The 13045-nt window shown below is 39.3% G+C and overlaps 1 protein-coding gene across 1 annotated transcript in view; it reads left to right on the top strand.

The window, feature by feature from the left end:
- The window catches only part of GALNT10 (polypeptide N-acetylgalactosaminyltransferase 10), a 179516-nt gene that overhangs the window by 104660 nt on the left and 61811 nt on the right, over window positions 1-13045 (top strand). Inside the window, exon 4 of the mRNA XM_036752856.1 lies at window positions 10782-10948. Within this exon, the coding sequence (XP_036608751.1) occupies window positions 10782-10948 (167 nt within the window). The remainder of the gene's footprint in view (window positions 1-10781; window positions 10949-13045) is intronic.

Genomic DNA, 13045 nt, shown 5'->3' on the forward strand with positions numbered 1-13045 from the left:
TTTTCTCTTGTTTTAACCTGGTTCCTCCTGACAGCTGAAAGGGTGTAAGGGAAGATTTTGTTTGAAAAGCTGTTATTACCATTGTTTTACCACCACTCAGGGCTTTAACTCTGTTGTCTCTTGTAGTTTTCTTCTACTACATTGGGTATAAAAGGATCTTTCCTGATTTAGGTTGTGTGTGTCCAGGATACCATGAGTCAGGTTTTTGCCAAATTAGTTACCAGGCCTGTGTGTAATTGACCAAAGGCCACTTCTCATTGGTGTCATGGAAGCCAAGCTCTGCCTTCTAAAAGAACATGAGGGTTAAGCTATAAGATTAATGACTTAGTTGTTGTAAAGACCTTAAACAACATCTGGTCCAACTCCCTTATTTTACAGATAGGGAGAATGAAGCCCAAAAAAATGAAGTACTTTGCCCAGTGACCCAGCAAGTTAATGGCAGAGCTTGAACCAGAATCCAGGTCTTCTGATCCCTAGTCTAATTCTCTTTCTACCATATACCAACCAGCCTCTCCATAGAATCTCAGAGCTGAAAGCATCTTAGAAATAATTTTGACCTATACTTCCCTGAAGCACTAATCAATTCTACACCAGATTAAAATGAGGATATTTTCTTTCTCAGACATTAAATAGTAGATTATTTGAGCTAGAAGAACTTCAAATTAAACCCTTCACGTTAACATTTGAGGAGATTGTTGTTCACAGAGATAAAGTGACTTACCCAGGTTGTACACCTAATTAATGAAAGAATCTGGACTCAGTCCACTTGTGTTTTCACTACTTCATATGACTGTTTACCTGAAAGCAAAAGACCCCCCATCTCTCCTTTCTCTAATCCATGTACCACACAACTTGCAAATTAATATTCTTAAACCATAGGTCTGGACTAGCAACACTGGGCTCCCTCTCCACACACACCAAGAGCTTCACTGGCTCCCTATTACCTCTAGAATAAAACAGGCACTTCTGTTTTGTTTTTGTTTTTTAATTTAATTTTTTTCAATTAACAAAATTCTATTTTGTCTCCCATTCCACTTCATGGAGGAATGAGAGAAAACCACTTGCAACAAATATGCGTAGTCAAGCAAACTAAATTCTACATTGGCCATGTCCAAAAACTATATGTTTCAGTCTGTATCCTGCATCCATCACCTCTTTGTCAGAAGACAGGTAGCATATTTCATTATGGGTCTTCTGAATTGTGATTGGTTATGTATAATTGTGGTTTGTCTTTATAATGTTGTTGTTATTGTATAAATTGCTCCCCTGGTTCTTCTCACTTCATCCTGCATAAATTCATATAAGCCTTCCCAGTCTGCCCCTCCATCATTTTTATGATGCAAAATATCCTATTACATTCATATACTGTAACTTGTTCAGCCATTACCCAATTGATGCGTTCCCCCTTAGTTTCTAGTTCTTGCCACCACAAAAGAGCCACTATCAATATTTTTGTGCGCATGATTTTTTTTCTTCTTTTTTGTTCTCTCTTGATATAGACCTACAATTAGTAGCCCTGGGCCAAAGGGTATGTGCAGTTTAGTTGTAGCTTTGGGGGCATAGTTCCAAATTGATTTCCACAGTGCCTCAACTACATAGCTACCTCTGTTTGGAATTTAAAACCCTTCAAAATCTGACTCCAGCCTGTCTTTGCAGACTGATTCATTCTCTCTCTCTCTCTCTCTCTCTCTCTCTCTCTCTCTCACACACACACACACACACACACACACACCATCTCCTGCTCTCCTGCCTCCATGCCTTTTCACAGACCGTTCTTGCATGCCTCTAGTGTTCTCCCTCCTTGATTTTGTCTTTTGAAACTCCCAGCATCTTTTAGAACTCTATTCAAATACCACGTCTTTAAACTGGTGTTTCCTGATGCCTGTAGTTGTTAGTATAGTGCCCCTCTCTCCACCCTGAAATTGCTTTCTGTATTGTACAGAGGTAGTATAGCAGAGTGCATAGAGATCTGGCCTTGAGGTCAGAAAGACCTGGGTTCAAATCCTGCCTCTGACTCATACAAGTTCTGTGATTTGGGCAAGTCACTTAGTGTCTCAGTGCTCTAACTGGCTCTCTTAAGATTATAAGGTGCAGAGAACGTGCCAACCTGCGTTGTTAGAGGAAGTTTTTACCCCTGGCTCCAGTCTCTATCCTTTCTTCAGAGGGATAGAGACTAGAGCCAGCTCAAACTAGAACCAATTGTTAAATTTTCATTATGAGTGTTTACACCTCATAAATTGTCAATTCCTTAAAGATTAGGGAATGGACTGATAGCTGATATGTACATACCTATATATACATACACACAGATACATATCCATGAGATGGAAAAGAGGATAAGTTCAAAGCCTTGTTCCACACTGTGCCCCTTCCTTGTCTGAATTTGAAGTCATCTTTAATTCTCCAGTTGAATTAAATAAGGAGTTTATTTAGTCTATGGTTGCGCTGTCTACTTTCCTTAACACATTATTTGATTTGTGTTTTTGTTAGTGGACTGTGAAAGCCAGCTGTGTATGGTGAGCACAGTAGCACTCTGCTGTGTAATTGCTGTATTGTATTTTACTGTGTGGCCTCCAGGCAATTTATTTATTATAACTCTCTTTGCTTCAATAAAGCCTCCTCAGAAATTGGATAGAAAGCAAGATCTTTGAGGATGGCTAGATGTCTAGAATCTTTCTTGGCTGAAAACCCAGCTAAGTTAAAGGAGGAGACATTTTTGTAAGAGTTGCTTTCATTTACTCACTAAGTCAGACTTAATGGAGCTGGAGAAAGTCCCAGGAAAGGGCAACTAAACTGATTCTACTAGATGCTTCTTCAATCTTTGAATAGTTCCATGTGGGCGGGTGTCCTCCTTCTACCAGTACAGACTCAGAGCTCTCCACACTTTCTTATCCTGGAAGATGCTTATTTGTGGTCTTCCAGGAATCCTTTATAGAGAATCTGTCCAAGGTACTGAAATTTTTCTCTAGTTCTTTCATGCATATCAGCAAAACACTCCATCCAAGTACTGGCTCAACATTGACTGTAAAGCCTTATCTAAGTGTGGAGGTCACCCTGGATTCTCAAAGGGTATTTCCATAGAACACAATTGCAGCTCTAGTATGCTAGAAAGAGGCTTCAAGTACCGTCCCAGCAATAGACTATGCCTGCTTTCCAAGTCCACAACTCTAGCCAGAAATGGAGAGGCCCAAGCAGTCTAGACACGCAACATAATAAATAAGTGGATAAATGAATAAATACATAAACAAAGGATAAAGTAGTGATATCTATCCATCTGCTTTATATCCATGTGGGGTCCCTGCCTTGTGTTTCTATTCTGATACACGTGTGAGGTCCTGCCAGGATCTAATCAGCTTTGCCAGTACTTTAGCCTGACCACAATTGGCTTATTCCCTCCAACTCCATTTATAACTACATCAGTCATTTACCTATGTGCACTTGATTTTTAAAAATATATTTTGATAACTATGTCAATATAATTGGTTTCCTTTGTAATACTGTGTATTTTATTTTATCTATTTTATAAACATTTCTAGGAAGGGGTCCTCAGGTGTTAACAGACTATCAGAGGGGTCAGTGATACAAAAATATCTTAAGACCCCTGGACCAGATAATCTAAAGTGTCCTTTATAGCCTTAACATCCTATAGCATCCTGAGGAAAAGGCAGGGCTGAAGGACTATAGGGTCTTTGAAAGCCAACCTGGATCTGTAGAATATTTTTTTCTTCTCTCTGAGAGTCTGGTTCAGTATTTCTTTGGCCTTAATCATGTTTCTGTGTCACTGTGTCACTCAGCAGCTGAACTAGTTCTCCTTGCACCCATCCCTAAACTTAGAGTTAATAATTGTAATCATTTATATCATGCTCTGTTTACAGTTGTAAAGGGTTTTGTATCTGTTGCCTAATTTGGTTCTCACAACAGCCCTGTGGAGTCATTTTTGCAAGTGTTATTATGCCTATTTTACATTTGAGCCTGCTGTTGATGAGCTCTTCCTAAAGCAGACACAATCTGTTGCCAGGACTGTGCTCAAAGCCTTTGCAGCTTGACAGACCCTGCCTTAGTTTGTGTTCCCCTGGCATAGCCTCTTTCATTGAGAACCCAGGGCCATCACCACACCATGGTGAGGGATCTGAGGAAGGTTTTTAAATTCACTTTCTTTTCTGAATATGTCCCCCTCCCCAACAATCCATTCCTTATAATGAAGAAAAAAAGAAAAAAAAATTCAGCCAAGACTAACAACCATATCAGACATAGGCAGTATTCCATACCCATTGTCCTCCTTCCACCTCTATAAAGAAGGAAGGGAGATGAATTTTCTCAATATTCCAGAATAGGATTTTGTGGAAGCTCATCTAAAGTATCATGGCCATTTAGTGATGAGTTCCCTAACCAAGAAAATTACAGGATGGTCCTCAGTTCTGTAGGGAACCCCTTCTGCATCTGCAGAGAGTGTGGCAGAAAAGGGGACTGAGGATGCTAAGAAGTGCGTAACTTTTAGATGATTCATAATTATTACCTTAACTGTTGATACTCTAAATATAAGATCCATGTCCAATGACCAATGAGCAGACATACTACTGGAAGAACTGAGTCATAACAGTCTTGACATTATCCCAATAAAACCAAAAGATGTAGCTAAATTTATGGATGATTCACAGGCTCTCCTTAGAGAGGCAAATAAAGAAGTTGGAGAGTATATTTTATCATGCATCCAAAGACAACAAGAAACAACATTTCATGGAATATTTAGTTATCTTATACTACAGAATTCATAATAAATATTTACAAAAAACCACCATGAAAATTAATTTTATCTTCTGTGCCAACATGCATTGCAGAGGATGAAGAGGTAGAAAAATTCTCCAAAGAACTAAAAAGAAAAACTTCAAATTAAAATGACGCAGTGGACTGGATAACAACCAGTTTTAGGGTCTGCAAGGCCTGGGTTCAAGTTTTGCTTCTAACACATACTTCATTTGTGTCCCAGGGCAAGTCTCACTCAACTTCTCAGTGTCCCAGATGACTTTTAAGACTCTTGAGTTATGAATGGGTTGTTATGCATTGGTAGATGTTAGCCCTGTTAGAAGTTTGCTGTACCAGTGAAATCATAGGTCTAGTTTATTTTTTTTAAAATACTTTGCTACTTAGTGACTTCAGTGTAAAGATGCTTGTGGTAAGAACAATAAAAAATGTGTTGGAAAATATGATTTAAGAGTAAGGGATGAAGGAGGTCACAGACTTGTAAAGTACCCAGAAGCCTCCGTAACTTATGAATGATTTCTTCGCAACAACAATCAAAAGTGCCTGACACCTATTAGTAATACTTAACAAATGCTTAATCTAAGAAGGCTCTGGACATAGCAAGTATTCAGTAACATCATAGAATATGAAACTGATTGTGTTTTAGCAGGCAGGAATCATTTGTAATATGGAAGCCTTTACTGGTCAGATTTCTGAGCACAGTCAGTCTACCAACTTGTTAAAGCAAACATCAGTATTAATAAGAAACAAGAAAAAAATGTTATCAATGGTGGATTTTGAATTTTGAAATGGGTGGAGAAAAAGAATCAATACCCATGATAATTTCATATAAAAATGTAATAGAATAAGTCAGTTGATACAACAAAGAGACTAAAAGAGGCTAAAAACCTCTTTAGCCAATACTTATTTGCCAAGTGGTGTGTTACCAGTGTTGCCAAGAGCAACACTGATTTAGATTCTAGACTCATTTGTAAAACTCTTGAGAGGATGTTGGAAGATTATGAACAGTACCGCCTCATAAAACGGCAAGGAGCAGTGGACAGAAAAATCAGTTTAAAGAGTTTGGCAAGAGACCCAACTAAACAAAGCCATGTGAGGGCATTTGAGAATGAGACTAGAAATACAGACAGAAGATAGAAGGTCTGCAAGGATTTATAACAGACTCTTTTCATCGTCAAGGGCAATGAGACCAATCTGAACGTTAATGTTCCCAGGCTGACTTAGGAGGAAGGAGGAATGACTCCAGAGAGGAGAAGTACAGGGGAGACAGCTGTACTGAATCCCATGTGAACCTAAGAGGGCAGCACTGGAGCTGGCACACTTTTGAAGGCATTTAGATACTGATTTTCAAGATATCTGCAGGAAGGGAAAATATCAAAGTTGTGAAAAATATACTGTATCTTATTACTACCAAGAAATTTATACACGTACTATTGATATACTTAGTATAATTAGTATTGATATACTAAGAACACAATAATAGCTGTTCACTCATATGCCTACTTTCCTAGCTGTGTAAAATTTTAATAAAATAACCTATGCGTAGATCAAGGACATAGCAGGCTTTCATGTGCAACATTCCACAGTAGGTCACACTTTTACCATCACACAATTGACTGAAAGATGGAGAGAATTCAAGATCTCATTGTAATTATTGTTTGTTGACCATAAAAACAATTGTAGTCAAGCAAAACACTGCCTTAAAGGCTCTCTTTCAACTAAGTATATCCCATGTAAATGCCAGAATTATACCAGATACTTTGAAAGATATAATAGCAAAAAGAAACTTGTTCAACTTCCCTCTGATTGTCAATATGAAGTAAGGCATAAAATAAGAAGGCATATAATCACCAGAAGTATTTGATACTGTCATGGAGAAGATCTAGGGTAGAATCCAAGTCAAAAATGGATTCCCTGTTGATGGTGAGATCCTCCAGATGCTACAAAAGACAAAAAAAATGAAAGGGTCCCTGTTCTCAAGAACCTTCTACTAGTGGATGCAACATATACAGTTAAGTGAATACAAGATAATTTAAGGAGAGAGGAGAGCACTTAATAACAGAGGAGGGGCAGGGAATCAGGGAACACCTCATGGAAAGGAGAGGCAATGACTAAGCTGAGCTTTTAAGGAAGACACAGACAGAAATTAAGAGGGACCAAATTCCAGACATAAGGGTTAGCTTGTACAAGGATGTAAGGAATGGAATATCAAGTTCAGAGAACAGTTAATATGAAGTACACGAAAGGGAATAATGGAATAAGTCTTGAGGAGTGAGTTGTGGCCAGTTTGTGAAAAACATTAAATGTCAGGTTGAAGACTTTACATTATTACCTCCTGGCAATAGCCTTTGAAGGGGTTTGAGCAGAAGAGAAACATGGTCTGACCTGTACTTTGAGAATATAATTTTGGCAACTGTATGAAAGATAGATTAGAGGGAAAATAGATCAGCAGGGAAGCAGGGGTAGCTAGAAAGATAGATGAGCTGGTAACTATAATCATATAAAAAAATGCCCTAAATCACTATTAATTAGGTAATGCAAATTAAAAGAACTCTGAGGTACCACATCACCCCTATCAGATTGGCTAACATGACAGAACAGGAAAATGATAAATGTTGGAGAAGATGTGGGAAAATTGGAACACTAATGCATTGTTGGTGGAGTTGTGAACTGATCCAACCATTCTGGAGCACCCAAAGGGCCATAAAACTGTGCATAGCCTTTGATCCAGCCATGCCACTTCTGGGTCTGTATCGCAAAGAGATAATAAAAATGGGAAAAGGACCCGTTTTGTATTTAAATATTTGTAGCTGCTCTTTTTGTGGTGGCCAAGAATTGGAAATTGGGGGGTGCCCATCAATTGGGAAATGGCTGAACAAGTTGTGATATACAAATGTAATGGAATGCTATTGGTCTGTAAGAAATGATGAGCAGGTAGAATTCAGAAAAACCTGGAAAGTCTTACATGAACTGATGCTGACTGAAGTGAGCAGAACTGAGAGAACATTGTACACATTAACAGCAACGTTGTGCAATGACCCACTTCGATAGACTTAGCTCTTCTCAGCAATGTAATGACCTAAGACTATTCCAAAAGACTCGTGATAGAAAATGCTATCCACATCTGGAGAAAGAACTATAGATTCTGAATGCAAATTGAAGCGTACTGTTCTCTCTCTCTCTCTCTCTCTCTCTCTCTCTCTCTCTCTCTCTCTCTCTCTCTCTCTCTCCTCTTCATGTTTTTCCTTTGGTTCTAATTCTTCTTTATGACATGACTAATGTGGAAATATGTTTAATATGACTATATGTATAGCCTATATCAGATTGCATGCCCTCTTGGGGAGAAGGGAGCAGAGGGATGGGGAAAAAAATAAGCACTCAAAATCTTATAGAAGTGAATGTTGAAACCTAAAAACAAATATAGAAATAAAAATTTTTAAAAAGCTAGATGAGCTGGGAAGCAGGGAGACCAAATTCAAGAGATTATTATAATAATCTAAGTAACAGGTAATAAAGATCTATGTTCTTGTAGGCTGATTAAACAAAAGCCATGAAGGAAAAATTAATAGTACTTGGAAACAGATTTTATGGAAAGGAATGTCGAGGATGATTTTACAGTTACAAACCTGTGTGGCTAGGACAAATACAGTGCTCTTGACAAAAACAGCAAAGTTTGAAGGAGGGGGTAAGTTTAGGCAATACATGACAAGTTTGGATTTGGACATGTGGAATTTAAGATGCCAGGTGGAGATGTCCAGCTGGCTGTTAATGATGTTTGGGACTGGAGTTCAGAAGAGAGATAAGGGCTGGGCATATTGATTTGAGAATCATCTGCATGTAAAATGATCATTAAATCTTTAGAAGCTGATGGCATCACTTAGGAGAGAGTCAGTAAACATTTATTAAGCACTGGGGACACAAAGAAATGCAAAAGAGAGTGTAAGAGAGTATATGGGGAGAAAAGAATAGGACCAGGGCAGAGCCTTGGGTGGTAGTTATTCTTAAAGAGAAGGTGATAGAGGATGAACTAGAAAAGAAAACTGAGGCATAGTCAAACAGATAAGAGGAGAACCAGGAGAGAACAGTGTAATGAAAAATACAGAAGAATGATGCATCCAGAAGGGGTCAAAAGTTGCAGAATGGAATTGAAAAGTATTTAAGTGCTTTACTAGGTGCCAATAGTGAGGATACAAACAGAAAACTGAGTCTCTTTTTTAGAGGAGTTCACGTTCTAATTAAAGGAGACAATTATTATGTTTGTCCTTCATTCTTGAAGAGGGCCATGACATCAGGGAAATGATGACATGACTTGCAGTTGACTTTGATTTGAGTGAGGGAGGGCTGTGCAAGGTCACCAGCCTCACTTTCTCCTCCAGAGCCATCTGGGTCCAGTGTCCAGATATTCATCAGGATAATTGGAGATGGGCCGGGATGCAATGGGAGAGCCTGGCCCTTTTAAACTACAGTCTTTTCAGGTTCTCATTTTGAGTGAGGTAATGCCCATGCAGTGAATGGGCCCCTTTAAGAAGTGAGTCAAGGGATGGCCCCTTTAATCCAAAAAAGAAAAAGAAAAGAAAAAACTAGGAGGGGAAGACCCTCCGGGTTGCTGGCCAAAAGAGTAACAGTTACTATTTACATTCACTCTGAGCCTGTTGTGGTCAATCTATGAGCTCCAGACTGAACTGGGTTTAAGGTTTGGTCTTTGAGAAGGAAATCTAACCAGTAAACCCCTCTCTCCCTCTCTCCAGTTCCCTGAAGGAGACAATAGAGGAAGGAAGTAGGAAACAAGCATTTATTTAGCACTAACTATTTGCCAGGCACTGTATTAATGTTGATCTTCCCAACAACCCTGGGAGAGAGGTGCTATCATTATCCCCTTTTTTACAGCTGCAGAAACTAAGGCAAACAAAGGTTAGGTCACATAGCTAGTAAGTGTCTGAGGCCAGATTTTAACTCATGTTTTCCTGGCTCCAGGTCAGCATTCCTGTTCACTGAGCCATCCTCATTCAGTTCTTGGCATGTGAGCAAGGAGGAAAAGGATTGAGAAAAGGATTTCTTAATTAATGGAGAGAGGGAGGGAGGGGAAGGAGAGAAGAGCAAAGGATAGAAAGAGGTTCAGAGATTCAGATTCCTTTTGATAAAACTACTCTTACTACCAGATGAGCTAGGGAGAGTAGGTAGAAATAGGTATCCAGTCATACCCAGGAGACAGTAACTGATGAGGCTGCACTTAAAATAGCTTGGGTATGGGGTGGGGGGGCCCACTGGGAATGATGCTGTTAAGTAGAGAATGAGGAAAATGAGAATAGAAATTTAAAATGGGCACAAAATACCAAGTAGAACTTTGAGAGCTGGCTGATTTCCTGTACGATGTTTCTTCCTGGTTTTGAAGGAAAGGAATCTTATCACACTTTGTCATTCAGGGTTTACTCCTTATTCGTCTAAGCCCCATCTAGTATCTGGAAAGCTCAGTTGGAAGACAAATATATTCCAAGTCCGAAGACCTGAGTTAGAGTCCTAGCTCTGCCTCTTGTTAGATATGAACTTAGTTTTCTTAGAGACTCAGTTTCCCCATCTATTAAAATAAGGATAATAATACTTTGCCACATACAGCATGAGGTTTTTGTGAAGACTAAATGAGATAATAGCTATTAAGTGCTTTATAAATCATAAAACACTACAGAATTACCAGATGTTATTATCATTAAGTATTCTGTATTGGGGTAACAAATCAGAGGAAATATTATTTAGAAATGAGTAGGAAAAGACTATGCAGTACAAAGGAGACAAGATTGTATTATTATGATATACAATTCAGTGATCGTTCATTAAGCACTTAATATGGAAGCTCTTATGATCTGTGCTGGGAGAACACAAAGAAGGATTAGATATCCCTTGCCTTTAGGGAATTTACAGATAGATCTAATAGATCTAAGTCACATCAGTCACTCAGCATTTTTTGGATTGGAATCTAGCTTTGTCATTATTCTTCCCCTTCTTTTTTCCTCCCTTCTTTGTAGCTGCAACAGTAAACTGTACCTAGAGAAGCTCCCCAACACCAGCATTATCATCCCATTCCACAATGAAGGTTGGTCTTCTCTCCTGCGCACCGTCCACAGCGTACTGAACCGTTCTCCCCCGGAGCTGGTGGCTGAGATTGTGCTGGTGGATGACTTCAGTGACCGAGGTAGGCCATTACCTGTCAACCTGTCATTGCACATAAATGATGGTTGGATGAATGAAAGATGTTTTACTTTTATAAACAGTCAATTGTCAATAAACAGTAGGTGCCCACTATGTGCCAGGCACTGTGCTAAGTGTTGGGGATACAAAGACAGGTGTAAGACAGCCCCTGCCCTCCAGGAGCTCCTGGTCTAGTAGAGGAAGGCAATACATAAAGAGAAGCTGAAAAGTGAGGGGTGGGTTCAGGAGATGGTTACCTAGTGCAGGGACATGATGATGTCCTCCAGCCAGGATGGGAGACTGAGCAATTGTGTTTCAGAGATGATTCTGTCTTGCAGGGTGACATTAGAGGTGAAGGGAACCTCAGAGATCATCCAGTTCAGTCTGCTCATTTTACAAATAAGGAAATTGTGATTATGAGAATGAAAATCTTTTTCCAAGGTAGTGACCACTGCAGCATTTAGAGCTGACAAAGACCTTAGAGATGAATCCCTGTGTTTTACAAATGAGGACATTGAGGTCTACAAAGGGGAAGGTCTTGTCTTTGCCCAAGATCATATCCCCAGTAAATAGAGAAGCCGGGATTCAAACACACATCCTCTGACTCTACATCTAGTGCTCTTGCCACTGCACCACAACTGCTTCCCACCTGGGTCAGAGCCAGGACTAGAATCCCAAGCTCTTCTCATTCTAAATCTAGGACTCTTTTCACTCAACCACCCCATCTTTTGTCTCCACATTATACTTTGCAAAGTATTTTCACATCTGTTTTCTAGTGACCCCTTTGAAAGATCAGGGAATAAGCTGGGCTAGGAAATTCTTCTGTAAAGCTTTGCTGCTTTTGAAAACTAACGTTTCTATTTTCTTTTGGAAACAAAACAGCTGTGAGATTGTTGGTCTTTTTCTGCAACAGAGATCATGATTTCCTCTCCTGTTGCCCTTCCTACTCCTGGAAATTTTTAAATTATTCAAGACATGGAAGCTTTATTATCTGTTGGAAGGCTGCAATGTAATTGCTAAACACATTTCAAGAGCTGTCTCTCTGTGTAAGCCACCTTATTCAGAAACCCCAAGGCTGCTTCAAGTGGAAAATATGTCATATTGATCCAAATATAGACCATACTTTTCCTTCAAATCTGAATTGCTTGAACCCTTAGTATAACTTATAATCAGCATTATTTTTCAGGGTATTTTTTTTTCCTTTCAAAAAGATCTCATTTTAGGACCTATATTCAGAGTCAGCCAGTATTTGGATCATTTCCGCATTTGTTCATTTACTCACCATCTACTGAGAGCCTGCTGTATACAGGGTACTTTATTAAGCACTGAGAGAAATCCAAAGATTAGCAAAGATAATAGCTGCCTTCATGAACCTAGTAGAGGGATAAGATGCAGACACCCATGACAAGTGAATTAGAAAACTGTGAAACAAAGTGTTATGTGAAATTTGAGGAAGAAGGTTTTTATTGACAAGGTAAGGGAAGACTCCTCAAAGCAAGTGGCATTTGAGTTGGGCTTTATAAGCCGGGTAGGAATGAACAGGTGAGATGAAAGAAAGAAGACATTCTAGGCATAGGGAATCATCTGTATAAAGGCACAGAGGCCAGAGAATACAGGAAACTGGGTAGAGAGGGGACCAAAGAGTAATCCATTTTGGATTTGAAAATACATGAAGGGAGAGTTGTATGAGATATGACTGAAAAGTTATGGTCATGCCACATTTATGGAACTTGGAATGCCAAGGAAAGAAGTTTGAAGGTGATAGGAAGCCCCTGGAGGTTTTGAGCAAAGAAATGATATATCAGATCTGTGCATAAGGAAGATTTTGTTGTTGTTGTTGGTCAGTCACGTCCCATTCTTCGTGACCCCATTGGAGATTTTCTTGGGAAAGATCCTGGAGTGGTTTCCCACTTCCTTTTCCACCTCATTTTACAGATGAGGAAACAGGCCCAGGACCACACAGCTAGTATCTGAATCGAGAAGACCACATAGAAAGCTATTAAAGTCATCAAGGTGAGAGGTAATAAGGGTCTGAACTAGAGTATTGGCTGTGTAAGCAGGAGGAAGGGTTCAGAAATGAGAGACGTTTGGGTGACAACCG

This window comes from Trichosurus vulpecula, chromosome 3, assembly GCF_011100635.1.
Source record: "Trichosurus vulpecula isolate mTriVul1 chromosome 3, mTriVul1.pri, whole genome shotgun sequence".
In the NCBI taxonomy this organism is placed as follows: domain Eukaryota; kingdom Metazoa; phylum Chordata; class Mammalia; order Diprotodontia; family Phalangeridae; genus Trichosurus; species Trichosurus vulpecula.